The following is a 21,071-nucleotide window of genomic DNA, read 5'->3' as shown; positions in this document are numbered from 1 at the left end:
GAACCCAGGTGGTCTGGCTTCACGATCTGTGCTAACTCCTATACTCAGCTGGCTCTCATAGTAAATTCATCAATAAATTATCTGTTGAATTTTTTTAAATGCCAAGAAGAGAGTGGAGATTATACATTTTTAAAAAAAATATTAACGAACTACAAATCCATTCAGGAGATCTAACTGAATAACAGGCTTAACGTCAGTCTGATTCAGACACTGGACATCTATTTTAACAGAAAAAAAGAGAAGGGGGGGGTAGAGAGAGAGAGAGAGAGAGAGAGAGAGAGAAAGAAATGCTGCTTCTTAAGTACTTCTTTTGGGGAGGAGTGTTTTATCTGTGATTCGCCTGCTCCAACCCGTCAGTGGCTCTCTTTGCTGTGTGAGCTCACATTCTGAGGCACGGACGGGCCCCCGTGCAACCTGCCTCCGTGGAGCTTCTGGTATGATCCCCCGCTTCAGGCCCGAGCCCTCAACGTGGGTGTGATGTCTCCATGTCTCTGTCCACCAGGCCCCTGCAGCTGGTGCAGACAAGCCCTCAGCAACATAACATTTTCCTTCAGAGCTTGCCCCGCCTGTTAAGGTATGGTTATTACCCCTGTTTTCAACTTGCACAAGCTTGCACAGTTACAAAGCGGCAGAGCCAGGATTCGAAACCGGGCAGCCTGACTCTGGAGCTTACTTTCCTGACCACCCCAAGCATATCATTTCCCCTTCCTATAGCTTGCACGGTACCCCCTCCCAGAGTGATCTGTCCCACCCCTGAAATCCTACGTCACTTATTTTATTCATCTCGTTCATTTGCAGCTTAGCTATGATTTCCCCCCATGGGACATGTCATCTCCTCAAATGAACTTTATCACCTGAAGGCCAGTCTAAGATATTTTAATATCGACGGAGGGAAGGGTGTTTAAAACTACCCAGGGCAGGACGGAATTGGAGTGGGGTTCTCTAAACTCATCCACTTAGAAACTCTAAGACTGAGTAGGTCATTTTAACGACTGTAATTTGAATTACTACTAAGTTGTACTCTGCAATTTCCTAATATCTGAAATTTGACTAATTATATATACTGACTTATATTCATTTTATAAGATTAAGGGTATATACAAACAAATATTAATTCTGATATCACAAAAATACCATCATTTTTGATGAGCATATAACATTCAAGTGCATAAGTTCTACAATAAAAATAATTCAGTGTTAAAGTGAAAGATTGTTTTTTTTGTCTTGGCTTCTCTATCTGGATTCTGTTAAAGATAAAAAGTCACCAGCAAGCATCTATTAAAAGCTGTTCTTTGTCTTTTTTTCTTAATCAGAATTTATGAAGTCAATTTTATTTAAATTAAAAACAAGAATTCTTCTTGAAACATGTAATATCAAACCAACTCCTCGATTTTTTTTCCTTCCTCTTAATTTATAACAGAGACTCTAAGAAAATAAAATCTAAGGTTAAGGAAATTTCCATCGATGTGAAGAAAATATTTTCCAAAATTAAAATAACAAGTTCCTCCCTGGTTAACATAACTGATTTAAGTTGCAGATACATGGCTGCCCCTGAGATCACCTTCCTCCCCAAGGTCTGTGAAAAGGCCAAATCCACATCCTTTTCAACAATTTGCAAGTCCTCTATGGGACTACCTTTTTTATGAAATGCTGCACATACTACCAATGCTACATAAATATTTCATGATACATTACCCAGTCCTGGAATTTCCTGCAAGATTGCACAAAGTCTTTAAAACAGTGCACTGCAAGCCATAAAATAATCAGATATAAAAGTAAGCTGTATCAATCCCTTGATTAACCACAATTTTTTTTTACAAGAATTTCAGAAAAAGTACTGTTACTACATCTTAATCTCAGGAGAGAGATTTGCTATTTATATTACTTTACTAAAAGGCTTTTAGAATTACACCTCTTTTTTTACATCAGGTAATATTTCTCAAATGGACAGGAGCCTTTCCGTTATCATCTACGTTCAAAAATTACCCATTGTGACTTGAAAACAGATCATAGACTGAACTGTAACATCTAGCAGAGTCTGATACACAGTAAAAGATGAAAAAAATTTAATTGTTGACCTAATTGTGCCTAAAGCTTAACAAAATGTGTTCTTGTATATTAAAATTAACCTCAATGCTTCAAATTCCTTATCTGTAAAATAAGAGCTAGAGACTGCTAAGATTCCTTTCAGATTTAAAAAGCTAATTAGCGGGACTTCCCTGGTGGCTTGGTGGTTGAGAATCCGCCTGCCAATGCAGGGGACACGGGTTTGAGCCCTGGTCCGGGAGGATCCCCCATGCCCCGGAGCAACTGAGCCCGTGCACCACAACTACTGAAGCCCGCGCGCCTCAGCTACTGAGGCCTGCATGCCTGGAGCCCGTGCTCCGCAACGGGAGGGGCCGCCGCAATGAGAAGCCTGCGCACCGCAACACTCGCCGCAACTAGAGAAAGCCTGTGCACAGCAACAAAGACCCGACACAGACAAATAAATAAATAAATAAATAAATAAATAAATAAATAAATGTATTTTTAAAAAAAGCTAATTAGCAATTTATTTTATCTACAGCCCTCCCCAGAACCCTCCTCCTCCCCACCCCCAGTTGCAAATTTAGTAATCTGGGACAAGAACAGCTCAGTAAACAGAAACCATCCCCAGGGAAAATGAAGGCTAAGATCAAGGAATCAAATTTCCAAGCTAAGCAATACTCCCCATGTTGAGGGACCACCCCCTGCCAATCCCGAAAGATAATAATGTATAAGAAAGTGCTTTTAAAATTTTCAAAACACTTCAGAAATGTAAGGTAGTATAATAATGAAAACTGTGAAAGGTGGCATTTTTTTTCAGTAACAGGAAGTACTGGGGACATTCAGATGATCTTATTTTCTCATATACAAAAGTAGGGTGACTACAATCAAACACTCAAATCCCCCAATGTAGCTCTGTTGTGTCAAGATGATTAAGTGGTAGGATGGTTAGAAACAATTTTTAAACTGTTCCATTACTGTATCTCTACAACTCATGAATATTTTTGCTTACTTGGCATTGATTGCACTGAAAAGAGATTATAACACTTTATGGTAATAATACCGATCGCCAGATCTTGATTGTCAAGTGGAGTGCTGCTGTGGATGGAAAGCCTTGAGCTTAATTCAGGAAAATGCGTCTGGTTTTTTAAAACCTGCAAAGCTCATTAAAAAGTTTTATGAGGGGTTGGAATCTCCAGATTTAGATATTTGCAACACCTTCACTTTGTCATCTGTGATCTACTCTCAAGGTATACCACTTCCTGAGCTCTGCTGGGCCCTAAACTCTAATTGCTCATTCTATAAAACTTAAGGTAAATCTATAAAAAATTAAGCTGAAGAAAAACCCAGAACGAGGTGTTGCTTTCCCTTTAGGCTGATCTGGCAGTGAGAGTTGGTTGGGAGAAGGCTGCCATCTTGTGGCCAAAAGAAAGAACTGGCTCCAAGAGCACTGCCCATTCCTCGAGCCTCTGACAGCTGCTCCCACAAAGGAAGCCTGCCTATCCAGCTCTCCGTGTGCATCCTGAGCCTCCTCAGTAACAAGAACGGAGTCTTCAAAAATTAAAGTTGAGGACTTCCCTGGTGGCGCAGTGGTTAATAATCCGCCTGCTAATGCAGGGGACACGGGTTCAAGCCTGGTCTGGGAAGATCCCACATGCCACGGAGCAACTAAGCCTGTGCACCACAACTACTGAGCCTGCGCTCTAGAGCCCGCGAGCCCCAACTACTGAGCCTGCGTGCCTCGAGCCCGTGCTCAGTAACAAGAGAAGCCACCGCAACAAGAAGCCCGCGCACCACAACGAAGAGTAGCCCCCGCTCGCCGCAACTAAAGAAAGCCTGTGCGCAGCAACAAAGACCCAATGCGGCCAAAAATAAATAAATAAATAAATAAATTTAAAAAAAAAATTAAAGTTGAAAGGACATTAAAGAACTATTTGCTCAAACAAAGCCTTAGGAGGAAAATGCAGTGGAAGAGGAAGAAAGAGATGTGGGCTTCCTTCCCTCCCTGGCAGTCCCAAGAGCCTCCACAAGTCTCCTGATTTTAAAAACTTGGAGGAACTGAAGCCCTGGGAGATCAAATGACTCACTCAGAACCCCAGGCTCCCCTCTCCCACTGAAAGACTCTCTCCTCTGACCAGCAGTGTTCATCTTCACACATGCTTTTCCTCCAGATTTCTCATCACTTTTTCCCATAATCTCAGGCTGGCAAAGTAAAAAATCTTCGACTTCTAAAGCTTAGAGAACACCTATATAATTCCTCTCATTCCTTCCCAACCCACTTCTGAGCAGATTTAATTGGGGGTGAGGAGGAAGCCTTCCAAATAATGAGACTCTAGGTCAGGTTTGTCCAGTGTAACTCTGCAGTGATGGAAATGCTCCCTATTTGCACTGAGTAATAGAGTAGTCACTGCACATGCATAGCTATTGAGCGTTTGGAATGTGGCTACACACATGACTGAGTACATTTTATTGAATTTCAAACAATTCAGATGAAGTTGCCACATGTTGCTAGTGGCTAACCTATGGGACAGCACAGCTGTAAACCCTGCCTCCCTAATCCATTCCGGTATAACACCTTGACAAACAAAACCCATCTATTTATTCAAAAGGGTATGTTTTGACTGCTCTATGGAGAACAGTTTGTTAGTATTATATGGCACACACACAAACAGAAAACATGGGCTCTGCTTTCCAAGAGTACACAAGGAGGGGAGAAAGCATGCAGACAGATAACTAGAACCATTAACAGAAAATGGGGTCCCTCTCCAATGGGGAGCTACGGGGCTCGATTAATGAGACATGCAACAGATGCAGGGCCTTAAAAGATCATGCAACAGGAGGAGGGGACACAAGCATTTTAGAAAAGGGGAAGTAAGGGTAGGGGAATAGAGACGGGGGGGGGTCACAAGGTATGCTTAGGGGATGCCAGGAAGCCCAATCCAGTATGAGTGGTCTTATGTAAGGGGGTCATGGAGAGAACTAGAAAGATACACTAGGACCAGTTTCCAAACATAAAAATTAGAGACCCAAGGGGAGAAAAATGAGAATGAAAAGGAAGGAACCCATATAGATTGCAAAGGAGGATGGTTTGAGACTTTGGAGATGATATGAATACTGGGGATGGTGGAGGATAAGAGATGATTCAAATTTTTAAACCCAGGGTAAAAAGACAAGGATGTCCACCCTAGCCACTTTTATTCAACATAGTTTTGGAAGTCCTAGCCATAACAAACAGAGAAGAAAAGGAAATAAAAGGAATTCAAATTGGAAAATAAGAAGTAAAACTGTCACTGTTTGCAGATGACATGATACTATACATAGAAAATACTGAAGATGCTACCAGAAAACTACTAGAGCTCATCAATGAATCTGGTAAAACTGCAGGATACAAAATTAATACACAGAACTCTCTTGCATTCCTATACACTAACAATGAAAGATCAGAAAGAGAAATTACACAAATAACCCCATTTATCATCACATCAAAAAGAATAAAATAGCTAGGAATAAACCTACCTAAGGAGGCAAAGACCTGTACTCAGAAAACTATAAGATACTGATGAAAGAAATTGAAGATGACAAACAGAGAGACAGACCATGTTCTTGGATTGGAAGAATCAATACTGTCAAAATGACTATACTACAGAAAGTAATTGACAGATTCAATGCAATCCCTATCAAATTACCAATAGCATTTTTCACAGAATTAGAATTAAAAAGTTTGCAATTTATATGGAAACACAAAAGGCTCCAAATAGCCAAAGCAAACTTGAGAAAGAAAAATGGACCTGGAAGAATCAGGCTTCCTGACTTCAGACTATACTACAAAGCTACAGTAATCAAGAGAGTATGGTACTGGCACAAAAACAGAAATATAGATCAATGGAACAGGATAGAAAGCCCATAGATAAACTCACGTACCTATGGTAACCAACTCTATGACAAAGGAGGTAAGAATATACAATGGAGAAAGAGTCTCTTCAGTAAGTGGTGCTGGGAAAACTGGACAGCTACATGTAAAAGAATGAAATTAGAACAGTCTCTAACATGATATACAAAAATAAACTCAAAATGAATTAAAGACCTAAATGTAAGACCAGAAACCATAAAACTCTTAGAGGAAAACATAGGCAGAACACACTGTGACATAAATCGTGGCAACATCTTTTTGGATCCACCTCCTAGAGTAATGAAAATAAAAACAAAAATAAACAAATGGGACCTAATTAAACTCAAAAGGTTTGCACAGCAAAGGAAACCATAAACAAAACAAAAACACAACCCACAGAATGAGAAAAAATATTTGCAAACTAATCCTGACAAGGGATTAATCTCCAAAATTTACAAACACCTCATGCAGTTCAACATCAAAAAAACAACCTGCTGAAAACAACTGGCAAAAGATCTAGACAGGCATTTCTCCAAAGAAAACATACAGATGGCCATAAAGCACATGAAAAGATGCTCAACATTAGTAATTATTAGAGAAATGCAAATCAAAACTACAATACGGGGGACTTCCCTGGTGGCACAGTGGTTAAGAATCCACCTACCAATGCAAGGGACAAGGGTTCAATCCCTGGTTCGGAAAGACCCCATGTGCCGCGGAGCAACTAAGCCCATGCACCACAACTACTGTGTCTGTGCTCTAGAGCCCGCAAGCCACAACTGCTGAAGCCTTCATGCTCTAGGGCCCACGTGCCACAACTACTGAGCCCACGTGCTGCAACTACTGAAGCCCACGTGCCTAGAGCCCGTGCTCCGCAACAAAAGAAGCCACCGCAATGAGAAGCCTGTGCACCGCAACAAAGAGTAGCCTCCACTCGCCACAACTAGAGAAAGCCTGCACGCAGCAAAGAGGACCCAATGCAGCCAAAAAAAAAAACAAAATTGTTAAAACTACAATGAGGTATCAGCTCACACCAGTCTCAATGGCCATCATCAAAAAGTCTACAAACAGTAAATGCTACAGAAGGTGTGGAAAAAAGGGAACTCTCTTACACTGTTGGTGGGAATGTAAATTGGTACAACCACTATAGAGAACAGTATGGAGGTTCCTTAAAAAACTAAAAATAGAGCTACCATATGATCCAGCAATCCCACTCCTGGGCATATATCCAGAGAAAACCATAATTCAAAAAGATACATGCACCCCAGTGTTCACTGCAGAACTATTTACAAAAACCAGGACATGGAAGCAACCTAAATGTAAGCAACCATAGACAGATGAATGGATAAAGAAGATGTGGTACATACATACAATGGAATATTACTCAGCCATACAAAAGAATGAAACAATGCCGTTTGCAGCAACATGGATGGACCTAGAGATTGTCATACTGAGTGAAGTAGGTCAGACAGAGAAAGACAAATATCATATGATATCACTTATATGTGGAATCTAAACAAAAAAAAATGGTACAAACGAACTTGTTTACAAAACAGAAATAGAGTCACAGATGTAGAAAACAAACTTATGGTTACCAGGGGGAAAGGGGACGGGAGGGATAAATTAGGAGATTGGGATTGACATATACAGGCTACATAAAACAGATAACTAATAAGAACCTACTGTATAGAATAGGGAACTCTACTCAATACTCTGTAATGACGTATATGGGAATAGGATCTCAAAAGACTGGATACATGTATAACTGATTCACTTTGCTGTATACCTGAAACTAACACACATTGTAAATCAACTATACTCCAATCAAAGTTAATTTTAAAATGAATAAATAAATAAACCCAGGGTAAATGGACAACAGACGGCACCATTAATGGGGCAGATACTGGAGAAAGGGAACGTGGTGACTATCTGAAGGTTGTTGAACTTGAGGTTGACAAGATAACCAGATGGACCAACAAGCACTTTGAGAAGTGAAATGAGACTGAAAGAAGAGAAGAGAGGCTGAGGGATGTGAGAGTCAAACCAGAGACCCCTGACGGAAATCGGAGTAGAGGGGTAGGTACAGGAGGAGGAGGAAGGAAAGAAGAGACCCATGGACAGACTCTGCATCCAATGGGAAATAGCCCCTGTTCAGGGGTGAAGGAGAAACACGGAAGGAACGTCCCCTACTACACGGACAGGACGGAGACTTCTCACTGCACACCCTCTGTACCTCTTCAATGAGCATTCCTGGCTTCCTAACTGGAATGCATACTGGGCAAAGATGGAGACTGGATCAGATATTTCAATCCCAATGTCCACAAGAGAGCAAATTAAGCCCCAGTCCTACCTGAATGACTCAATACCTCAAGAGGAGACGGGAGGGTATGGAAAGGGCCCCAGCAGAGGGTGAGCTGTACAGCTTTTGCCTCAGCAGTGTGGAAAATTAGCCCTAGATTAAAACACTGCTCGGGACCCCCTAACAAACCTTAAAAAGCAGGACCCGTGCTTCCATGTGATCTAGTTCAGTGGTTCCCAATCCTGGCAAATGGGGAAATCACCAAAAGACTGCTGGTGGGGCCCACCCTCGGAGAGGATGATTTAACAGCCTGGGAAACCAGCATCACTTTAAAGCTCCCCAGGTGACTCTAGGCAGCAGCCAAGGTTGAGAACCACCCACTGATGCCAGAGATGTGTAAGATTTCTCACCCAGTTGTTAGAGTCCCCTTTTATTCTCCCCACTACTGATGACATTTGCAATATTGATGTAACAAAGTTAGCAAGCGTTTTTTGCAGCTTTCAAGATGCTAACGTATTTTAAGCACAACCCATTAGCAGGAGTCTCACACACCTTATCTCATTGACTACTTAGAGAATGCTGGAGAAGTTCAGTTACCTGCCCAAGACCCCACAATTAGCAACAGCCCACGAGCGCTGACCCCAGAGCCGCCCCTCTTTTCTGTTGCTCCTGTGCTGTCCTCAAGCCCAGCAATTCTTAGATGTCCTAAGAAGGAGGTGAAAGAAGCACCTCAGGCATTGGGAGATACAGGAAAGGAGTCAGCGGCAGAACTTTGACTACAACCCATGATTTCTCCCTGGAACCACCTGCTTCACCCAAGCATGGTTCATAAAGGCAATGGCCAGGAGAGACACCTGGCAGGTCCAGGACAACACAGTGCAAAAATAAATTCTTTTCCTTATTCTTGTTCAACTCTATACCAGTGTGGACATGAATTTTAGAAATACCTTACACCCCTAAGTAGTAAGAATTTCTCTGAATGAGAAACTCAGTTACATGAAAGGATTCCTCTTCCCCAAAACGAGACCAACAAAAGATGCAAGACTTGGCCCAACCGGGCCAGGGGGGTTTCTATCCTTGTCTGACACTCTCCAGGCTGCAGGGAGGGGAGCACAAACTCTGCGGGTCTGTGCCCACTGTCAACGTCCGTGCAGCTCTGGGGGGAAGGAAAACGGAGAAGGCCTGAGAACAGCCACGTTCGTCGGGGCTGATTCAACGCGGCGCGTTAACTGCTAACACACAGTCAGCAGCAGCCTAAAAGAGGCCGACAAGCGGACGCATCCACCGTGCTGCTGCCTGGTCTCGAAGCCCAGGGTCAGGGCTCAGCCTAGCTTTCAGAGTCTGAAATGCCAGGTTCCTGGGCCCTAGGCGCGGGCGCGGCCGCCTTACCCGCAGGAGCACAGGTCGCAGATGCACCTCCTCTTCACCGGGCCCATGCAGAGGCCTGCAGGCCGGCGCAGAGCATCCCCCGCCGCTGCCTCCTAGACCCCGAGCGCCTCGCAGGGGGCGCGCCGAGTCTCCTGGGCCTTGCCAAATATCCTGAATACTGACTCCAGAGAAAACTTAAGTGACCCTTTCGCAAAGTCCGCTCTTCCGTTTCCTTCCCTGAGCAGGCCTTGCACGGGAGCAGAACACAGCGTGGACCACGCGGGCCGGGGCCACCTCCCCCTGCACGCACCGCCCCCCGCCTCCGCCCGCCCTAGGCCCGCTGGGCCTCTGTGACGTCACCGGGAGCACCGGTGCACCTGTGAGGTCAGGACGCTTGCAGCGGCTTGCCTGGCAGGCCCAGGACAAAGGTCCCCCATGGGGCCTTGTTGAAACCTCAGAAAAAGCGAAGAATATGACGACTTTGGAAAGCTCGTGGGTGCGCAAGTCGGCAAACGCCCTGCTCACTTGGGCAAAAAGGCCGAAAGCCCCACCCCCATCACACTGGGTGGCATTTTCTATCTCTAGGATCCAGGGTGCCCCTTGGTACAGAAAGGCGTCCATTTCCAGATCTTCCTCGTGGAAACCGATGCCTTCAGCTCTTCACATAGACCTCGCACTCTGAGAACAAAGCAGTTTCAGGGCGCCTCGGCCTTGACTGCTCAGGTGGGTGCTCAATCACTGCCCCAGGTGATAGTAATGGTGCCGGGGCCGTGGTCCTCAAGTTTCCGTGTGCGTCAGAATCACCTGGCTTGATAAAAGCCAGATTGCCACACCCCACCCCCGAGTTTCTGATTCAGTGGGCCTAGCAAGTTCTGAGCCACTCCGATGCTGCTAGGCCAGGGGCCACACTTTAAGAAGCGCAGTTTGGGAGATTATTTTGCCCTCTCTATAAGCAGCCTTCCCCTATTATAGTGTTTCTTCAGCTCACCTGACCCTGAGAACCACTACAGATCCTACCTAGAAACCACGGGCATCAACATCTCTAATCTGGGACCCTAGTTTCAACAAGAAGCCAGGTGATTTGAATCACAGAGCAAGCTCAGGAGACACTGCTCTGATGGGTGGTTTGGAATTAAACAGGATGACTTCCCCATTGTGGGACATGGGAGCTTCAAGTATTGACAGTCCTATGCTTGTTTTTCTTTCCCACACTTCCTCAGTCTTCCCATTAGTTGTTTTCTTTTAAGTATTTGTTTATTTATTTATTTATGGCTGTGTTGGGTCTTCGTTTCTGTGTGAGGGCTTTCTCTAGTTTTTTTGGCAAGCGGGGGCCACTCTTCACCGTGGTGCGCGGGCCTCTCACTATCGCGGCCTCTCTTGTAGCGGAGCACAGGCTCCAGACGCGCAGGCTCAGTAATTGTGGCTCACGGGCCCAGCTGCTCCGCGGCACATGGGATCTTCCCAGACCAGGGCTCGAACCCGTGTCCCCTGCATTGGCAGGCAGATTCTCAACCACTGCGCCACCAGGGAAGCCCCCCCATTAGTTTTTGTGAAGGAGTCAGTCAGTAAGTCAGAGGCATTTTAGACTGCAGAACACTGAATATTCAGTTTTTTGGATTTTTTTCTTCCATGTTAGGCTCTAGAATAGAAATCAGCAAAGTATTGCCAACAGGCCAAATTCAGCCGGCCACCTGTCTTTGTACGGCCAGCAAGCTAAGAATGTTTTTTTACATTTTTAAATGGTTGAAAAACATTAAAAGAATAATACATGACCCATGAAACATATAAAATTCAAGTTTCAGTGTCTACAAAATTTGTAGAAATATTCCTGATTTTGCCTCTTGGCCCACAAAAGCTAAAATATTTACTGTATGACTTTTTACAGAGAAAGTTTGCTGACCTCAGCTCTGAAAAGTCAACGAGGGAGATCCAGAGGGGAGCAAAGCTTACTGATCATTCTTAAGAACAGGGGAGGGTGAAGCTGCTCCTTGCCTTCTCAGTAGGAGGTCAGGGCCCTAAAGGGGAGGATGGAAACCTGAGGGGACAGGATGGAGACAGGGGAGCTATTGGAAGCCGAGGAAAAGCCTGCATGCCATCCCTTGCCATTGACAGAGAACATCACATGGGCCTTACACAGGAACTACAGTGATGAACACCAGCCTTCTCTTGACAGCTGTCTAAACATTATCTATGAATCTTCCAGAAGAAAAATGTCACACTCATGCCCCCAGACTTGGATGAGAACCACCCCCCCCATTCAAATTGCCCTTGTGGATAGCAGCTTTGTCAACAACTCATGGCACTCCCAACTTCCCCCGTCCCTGCTCTCAACAGAGGGTGGAGATCTTGAAAGATGAAGATGGTATGGATAAAATGGCATCAACACTGGTACTTCTGTAGAGCTGGTGCTGGACAAGACAACCTTTCCTCCCCCTCCTTGTTACAATTACTGCCCATGTTTTGTTAGTTCCAGACAACTCTACCCTAACTCATATAAACAACTCTCTAACCCTGTTCCAAAACATCCTTGCCTATGAAGAATTTACTGTCACTTGCTATGCATTAAACACCTTTGCATACTTTCCCTTAAGTTCTCTTGTCTATCTCTTAAAACTGACATAAATCTATCTTACCCATATTGCAAACAAAAATACTGAAGCTAGGAGGTAAACTCATTCAAGATCACACAGCTAATGAGTCCTAGAGCTGAGATTCAGGCCCACTTTGATCTTTCTTTTCAAACTTTTCCTCCCAGGAAAAAGAATGAATGGGAAAGCTAGAGATCTTACGGACCACGGCAAATGGTATTTTATCTTAATTTTATATTTACTTCTTAATATGGCTATCTTTAATATTTCCCCAAAATCTTTTTGTAAAACTGACACTCAGTGAAGCTATACAATTTCCTGTGGCCTTAACACCCATCCAACCCCAAACTCACAGCTGTATACCATCAGAAAATCTACTCTTTGTAGAGCACTGTTAAATATCTCTAGTTACTCCTCTGAGTACAAAGCACTTTACCAAACACTGCCTTTTTTACCATCTTTAATTATTTGCAATTGCTAAACTTCATTGGCACCAATAGAAGACTAGCCCATCATGACACATAAATCGGGCATCTACCATTCACTCCACAAACACTTATTGATCTCCTATGATGAATCAGACACTGTGCTGAATGACAGAGACAAGGAACAGGAACCTCATGGAACTTAATATAGGAGGAGAAGCAGGTGACCAAAATATTGCCCAAGTGTATCATTATGAACTATGTTAAGTATCAAGAAGGATAAATAGGGGGACCTGGTGAATTCTATCAAATATTTGAGAAACAAGTAACACCAATCCTACACATGATCTTTTAGAAAATTTAGGAACACTTCCCAGTTAATTCTACAAGGCCAGTATTACCCTGATTCCAAAGCCAGACAAAATTGTCACACGAAAACTACAGACCACTATCTCTTGTAAATATAAATGTAAAAATCCTTTTCAAATATTAGCAAACTGAACCAGCAATATATATAAAGGATTATATGCCATGACCAAGAGGAGTTTATCCCAGAAATACAAGGTTGTTTTAACACTGGAAAATCAATTAATGTAATATACCACATCAATAGAATAAAGGACAAAACTACCTGATCTTCTCAATGACTCAAAAAGGCATTTGACAAAATCCAGTAACCATTCTTGGTTTTTTTTTTTTTTACAAAATTCTCAGGAAATTAGGAAAAGAATGGAACTTCCTCAACCTGATAAAAGGCATTTACAAAAAAGCTACAACTACCATCAGGCTTAGCAGTAAGACTGAATATTCCCTGCCACTGTGAGAAACAAAACAAGATGTCTGTTCTCACCACTTCTATTCAACACCCTACTGGAGGTTCTTGCCAGTGGAATAAAAAAAGAAATAAAAGTTAAAGGCATTGGGCTTCCCTGGTGGAGCAGTGGTTGGGAATCCACCTGCCAATGCAGGGGACACGAGTTCGAGCCCTGATCTGGGAGGATCCCACATGCCACGGAGAATCTAAGCCCGTGCATCACAACTACTGAGCCTGCGCGTCTGGAGCCTGTGCTCCGCAACAAGAGAGGCCACGATAGTGAGAGGCCCGCGCACCGCGATGAAGAGTGGCCCCCACTTGCCGCAACTAGAGAAAGCCCTCACACAGAAACGAAGACCCAACACAGCCATAAAATATAAATAAATAAATAAATAAATAAATAAATAAAGTTAAAGGCATCCAGATTGGGAAGGAAAAAATAAAACTGTATCTACAGATGACATGGTCCTATATGTAGAAAATCCTAAGAACTCTACACACACACACACACACACACACACACACACACACACACAGAGAACTAGCAAAAACAAGAAAGTTAAACAAAGTCGCAGGAGACAAGATCAGTTACAAAGTCAATTGAATTTCTACATACTAGCAACAAACAATCCAAAAGTTAAATTAATAAAACAACGCAATTCACAATAGCATAAAAATGAATACAACACCTAGGAATAAATTTACCCCTTAAGTACAAGACTTTTACAGTGAAAACTACAAAGCATTGCTGAGAGAAATTAAGATATAAATGAATGGAGAGATATACCATATGCATGCATCAGAATTTTCAATATTGTTAAGAAGGCAATTCTCCCCTAACTGATTTATAGATTCAGTGCAATCCCTGTCAAAATCCCAGCAAACTTTTTCTTACAGAAATTGGTGTGCTGATCCTAAACATGTATACAAAAGGCAAAGGACCTAAACTAGCCAGACAATTCTGAAAAAGAACAACAAAAAAGACTTAAACCCCCAATTTCAAAACTTAGTATCAAAACTATAGCTAAAGTAATCAAGACAGTATGATATTAGATAAAGATAGACATACAGATCAAGGAAAAGAATGGAGAATCCATAAATAAACTCTTACATTTGTGGTCGATTGATGCCAAAAATGTGTCATGGCAATTCAATGAGGAAAGGATGGTCTTTTCAACAAATGACACTGGGATAATTGGACATCCATATACAGGAAATTAAAAAAAGAACTTAAACACTCACACCACCTCATACAAAAATTAACTCAAAATACACCATAAACTTAAATGGAAAACCTAAAACTGTAAAACTTCTAGAAGAAAGCATATAAGTAAATCTTTGCAACCTTTGTTAGACAAAGATATCTTAGACATACACCAAAATCATGATCCATAAAAATAAAAAACTGACGTATTGGACTTTATAAAAATAATTTGCTCTTCAAAAGACACTATTAAGGGACTTCCCTGGTGGCGCAGTGGTTAAGAATCTGCCTGCCAATGCAGGGGACATGGGTTCAGTCCCTGGTCTGGGAAGATCCCACGTTCCGTGGAGCAACTAAGCCCATGCACCACAGCTACTGAGTCCTGCACGTCTGGAGCTTGTGCTCCACAACAAGAGAGGCCGTGACAGTGAGAGGCCCACGCACCACGATGAAGAGTGGCCCCCGCTTCCTGCAACTAGAGAAAGCCCTCGCACAGAAACGAAGACCCAACACAGCCAAATTAAATAAATAAATAAATAGCGTTCCCTTTAAAAAAAAAAAAAAGAATCTGCCTGCCATTGCAGGGGACATGAGTTTGATCTCTCGTCCTGGAAGATCCCACATGCCGTGGAGCAACTAAGCCTGTGTGCCAAAACTACTGAGCCCGCATGCCACAACTACTGAAGCTTGTGCACCTAGAGCTTGTGCTCCACAACAAGAGAAGCCACCGCAATGAGAAGTCCGTGCACTGCAATGAAGAGTAGCCCCCACTCACTGCAACTAGAGAAAGCCTGCACACAGCAAGACCCAACGCAGCCAAAAATTAATTGATTAATTAATTAATTTTTAAAAAGACGATTAAGAGAATGAAAAGACAAGTACAAGCAATCCTGAGAAAGAAAAATGGAGCTGGCGGAGTCAGACGCCCTGACTTCAGACTATACTACAAAGCTACAGAAATCAAAACATAATGGTATTGGCACAAAAACAGAAATATAGATCAATGGAACAGGATAGAAAGCCCAGAAAGAAACTCACGCACCTATGGTCAATTAATCTATGACAAAGGAGACACAAATAAACAATGGAGAGAAGACAGTGTCTTCAATAAGTGGTGCTGGGAAAACTGGACAGCTATATGTAAAAGAATGAAATCAGAACACTCTCTAACACCATACACAAAAATAAACTCAAAATGGATCAAAAACTTAAATGTAAGGCTGGATACTATAAAACTCTTAGAGGAAAACTTAAGCAGAACACTCTTTGACATAAATCACAGCAATATCTTTTTTGATCCACCTCCTAGAGTAATGAAAGTAAAAAAAAATAAATAAACAAATGAGACCTAATTAAACTTAAAAGCTTCTGCACAGCAAAAGAAACCATAAACAAAATGAAAAGGCAAACTTCAGAATGGGAAAAAATATTTGTAAATGAAGTTACCAACACAGGATTAATCTCCAAAATATACAAACAGCTCATGTAGCTCTATGTCAAAAAAACAAACAACCCAATCAAAAAATGGGCAGAAGACCTAAATAGACATTTCTCTAAAGAAAACATACAGATGGCCAAAAAGCACATGAAAAGATGCTCAACATCACTAATTATCAGAAAAATGCAAATCAAAACTACAATGAGGGGGCTTCCCTGGTGGCGCAGTGGTTGAGAATCTGCCTGCTAATGCAGGGGACACGGGTTCGAGCCCTGGTCTGGGAAGATCCCACATGCCACGGAGCAGCTGGGCCCGTGAGCCACAACTGCTGAGCCTGCACGTCTGGAGCCTGTGCCCCGCAACGGGAGGGGCCGCGATAGTGAAAGGCCCGCGCACCGCGATGAAGAGCGGTCCCCGCACCGCGATGAAGAGTGGCCCCCACTTGCCTCAACTAGAGAAAGCCCTCGCATGAACCGAAGACCCAACACAGCCAAAAATAAAATAAAATAAATAAATAAAGTAGCTATAAAAAAGAAAAGTGCTTTAAAAAAAAAAAAAACTACAATGAGGTATCACCTCACAACAGTCAGAATGGCCATCATCAAAAAGTCTACAAACAGTAAGTGCTGGAGAGGGTGTGGAAAAAAGGGAACCCTCTTACACTGTTGGTGGGAATGTAAGTTGGTACAACCACTATGGAGAACAGTATGGAGGTTCCTTAAAAAACTAAAAATAGAGCTACCATATGATCCTGCAATACCACTCCTCGGCATAATCCTAAACCATAATCCTAAAGGATACATGCACCCCAATGGTCACTGCAGCACTATTTATAATAGCCAGGACATGGAAGCAACCTAAATGTCCACTGACAGCGGAATGGACATGGAAGATGTGGTACATATATACAATGGAATATTACTCAGCTATAAAAAAGAATGAAATAATGCCATTTGCAGCAACATGGATGGACCTAGAGATTATCATACTAAGTGAGACAGAGAAAGACAAATATCATATGATATCACTTGCATGTGGAATCTAATTTTTTAAAAAAGAAAAGAAACAAATGAACTTGTTTACAAAACAGAAACAGATCTACAGATATTGAAAACAAACTTATGGTTATCAAAGGGGAAACATGGCAGGGGGAGGGGAGGGGAGGGATAAATCAGGAGCTTGGGATGAACACACACACACTGCTATATATGATAGATAACAAAGGACTTCCCTGGTGGTGTAGTGGTTAAGACTCTGCACTCCCAATGCAGGGGGCTGGGGTTCAATCCCTGGTCAGGGAACTAGATCCCACATCCATGCCGCAACTAAGAGTTTGCATGCCACGACTAAGGAGCTGGCGAGCCGCCACAACGGAGCTGGCAGGCTGCAACTGAGGAGCCTGCTGCAACTAAGGAGCCCACCTGCCACAACTAAGACCCGGCACAGCCAAATAATAAATAAATAAATAAATATTAAAGAAAAAATGATAGTGCCTACTTAAAAAAAAAAAAGATAGATAACCAACAAGGACCTACTGCATAGCACAGGGAACACTTGTGAATATTCTGTGATAACCTATATGAGAAAAGAATCTAAAAAGGAATGAATATATATACATGTATAACTAAATCACTTTGCTGTACACCTGAAACTAACACAACATTGTAAATAAACTATACTCCAATAAATTTTTATTTTATTTTATTTTATTTTAATAAATTTGTTTATTTATTTATTTTTGGCTGTGTTGGGTCTTCATTGCCGCACGCAGGCTTTCTCTAGTTGCGGGGAGCAGGGGCTACTCTTCGTTGCAGCGCGCGGGCTTCTCATTGTGGTGGCTTCTCTTGTTGCAGAGCATGGGCTCTAGGCACGCGGGCTTCAGTAGTTGTGGTACATGGGCTCAGTAGTTGTGGCTCATGAGCTCTAGAGTGCAGGCTCAGTAGTTGTGGTGCACGGGCTTAGTTGCTCTGCGGCATGTGGGATCTTCCCGGACGAGGGATCGAACCCATGTCCCCTGCACTGGCAGGTGGATTCTTAACCACTGCACCACCAGGGAAGTCCCTCCAGTAAAATTTTAAAAAAGAAAAAAAATTGCTACTATGTGAGTGACCACTGAAGCAACTTGGAACTGATATCAGTGATAAGGCCAACAGAAAGAAAATAATTTAGTGAAAAATTAAATAAAGAATAGTTGATAAAGAAAAATAAAAAAGATAAGTACAGACTGAGAGAAATACTTGCACATCATTTATCTGATAAAGGACCATATCCAGAATATGCAAAGAACTCTTACAACTCTTAATAACACAACCCAATTTTAAAAGAGCAAAAGATTTTAAGAGATACTTCATCTAAGAAAATATATGAATGCCTAATAAGCACATGAAAACATACTTGTGCAGAAAAGAGTTAACAAAGCAAGCCTGAGACTGCTATGCTTAGAAAGTCCTACTTGCAAGGATTGCCCTTGGCTAAGAACTTGGATCTCAGGAGAGTTCCCACCATTCCCTAGTAACAATAACTCACTGTGCCTAAATTGTAAACAATGTAGTTTACACTGAACACCTACTTTCCTTCTAGGAGCCTGAATTTTTGGTGCATGGTAGGTAAATGGTGCCTACATGACTGGCCCCCAATAAAAAACCCTAGGCCCTGAGTTCCTAATGAGATTTCACGGTAGACAACATTTCACACGTGTTGTCACAACTCGTTGCTGGAGGAATTAAGTATATTTTGTGTGACTCCACTGGGAAAGGACTTTTAGAAGCCTGTGCCTGACTTCCTCCAAACTTTACTCCATGTGTCTTTTCTCTTTGCTACTTTTGTTATGAGTTCTTTTACTGTAATAAATCATAGCCATGAGCATGACAACATGCTAAGTCCTGTGAGTCCCCCTAACAAATCATGGAACCTGGGGGGTGGTCTTCAGGACCCCCAACACAATGTATGACATCAATAATCATTAGGGATATGTAAATTATAACCATAGTGAGACTCCACCTCACATCCATTAGAATGGCTATGAACCAACATTGTTCCCAAGGATCTGAAAAAAGTGGAACTCTCATGCATTGCTGGTAGGAGTATAAAATGCGTCAGCCACTTATGAAAAAGTTTGGTAGTTTCTTTAAAAGTTAAACATATACTTACTGTAATTCTACCCATAGGTATTTACCCAAGAGATATGAAAACATGTGTCCATACAAAAACTTTAATATGAATGTCTATGGTAGCGTTATTCATAATGGCATAAAAACTGGAAACAATTCCCATTTCCATCAACTGGTGAATGAACAAAATGTAGTAGTATATATTCATACAATGGAGTACTATTTAGCAATAAAAATAAATGCAATACTGAAACATGTTACAATTTGGATGAACCTCAAAAACTTTATGCTAAGAGAAAGAAGCAAGATACAAAATAACTATATGATTCCACTTACATAAAATTTCTAGAGAAAGCAAATCTATAGAGACAGAAAGCAAAACAGTAGTTGCCTGGGTCTCAGGTTGGGAGTAGAGACTGACTGCAAACAGAAGCAAGAGAAATTTGGTGGGGGGTGGTGTGATAGAAATATTCTAAAAATGAGCTGTGGTAATGGAAATGTACCTTATATACAATGGATGAATTATGGTAGGTAGATTATACCTCAATAAAGTTTTTTTTAATATTTCAATTTCAGTGGTGTATAGTTCATTTACAATGTGTTAGTTTCAGGTGTACAGTCAAGAATGATTTCTTTTTAATTAATTAATTTATTTATTTTTGGCTGTGTTGGGTCTTCGTTTCTGTGCGAGGGCTTTCTCTAGTTGCCGCAAGCGGGGGCCACTCTTCATCGTGGTGCGCGGGCCTTTCACTGTCGTGGCCTCTCTTGTTGCGGAGCACAAGCTCCAGACACTCAGGCTCAGTAGTTGTGGCTCACGGGCCTAGTTGCTCCGCGGCATGTGGGATCTTCCCAGACCAGGGCTCGAACCCGTGTCCCCTGCATTGGCAGGCAGATTCTCAACCACTGCGCCAGCAGGGAAGCCCAAGAAAGATTTTTTTAAGAAAAAAATCACTTGTAAAAAGTCCCCTTCAGTGTCATTATCAAATTATTATTTAGTTTTGAATAATTTAGGTAAAGATTTTTCTTATTTCCCAACAAGGTGGTAGATTAAACATACAGATTTATCTTTCTCTCTCCAAAATCCCACCAAAATGAGAGTAATGGGAGGACAGGGTATGGACAAAGATAGAATAAGAGATAATAACATCAAATTTGGGGAAGCAGAAAAGCACAAGGAAGAATGGTGCCTGACTTAGCTGACCCAAGAAAACTGAATCCTTAGCCAACAGCAAAGAAAGCTGGGAAGAAGAATTATTTTTACCACAGAACCTCCAAAATGTTCAAGATTCAGCAGCATCAGTGACAGTAAAACACTAGAAACAGAAGGACTGATTGAAGACCTGTTTAAGAAGCAGTTAGAGGATATATGGTACAACACAGGGAATATAGCCAATATTTTATAATAACTATAAATGGAATATAACCTTTAAACATTGTGAATCACTATGTTGTATACCTGAAACATATAATATTGTACATCAATTATCCCTCAGTAATTTAAAAAATGAAGCAATTAGACCCACAGGTCCCCTCCCCAATTCCAGATAGCCAGGGAACTGCTCCTCTCCCACTAATCCCAAATGCTATCAGTTTTTATTCCCTGAAAAGAGTAAACCAGAGTGTCTCTGAATTGGAGGAACACCAAGGACATTGAGGAATGGAGTACCATGTTGAAAATAGGAGGATTAAGTGAAGTCTGCCTATAAACTGAATATTAGGACCCTGGTTTTCTTCTCCTAGAATGACCAGAATGTTATTTATCAGGCTTATATTCATCCCAGCCCAGCAGAAGAATCTTGGAAGAATCAAAGCAGCCAAATAGAACAAGTCTAATGATGCAGGCAACAGAAGTTTCCTCAAAGAAATGGCTCAGCCAGATGACTTTCCAATGAACCTCATAGTCTGCCAGTG

General features: G+C 42.0%; 1 protein-coding gene across 1 annotated transcript in view; it reads right to left on the bottom strand.

The window, feature by feature from the left end:
* SAXO1 (stabilizer of axonemal microtubules 1) overlaps nt 1-9,896 on the bottom strand; it is a 95,011-nt gene extending 85,115 nt beyond the window's left edge. The window contains exon 1 of the mRNA XM_036856320.1: nt 9,603-9,896. Coding sequence (XP_036712215.1) covers nt 9,603-9,649 — 47 coding nt within the window. The 5' untranslated portion in view covers nt 9,650-9,896. The remainder of the gene's footprint in view (nt 1-9,602) is intronic.
* Nucleotides 9,897-21,071: the final 11,175 nt, after the last annotated feature.

The sequence above is a fragment of the Balaenoptera musculus genome, chromosome 6, assembly GCF_009873245.2.
Source record: "Balaenoptera musculus isolate JJ_BM4_2016_0621 chromosome 6, mBalMus1.pri.v3, whole genome shotgun sequence".
NCBI classification, from domain to species: Eukaryota; Metazoa; Chordata; class Mammalia; order Artiodactyla; family Balaenopteridae; genus Balaenoptera; species Balaenoptera musculus.
This window is presented reverse-complemented; position numbering and strand designations above follow the sequence as displayed.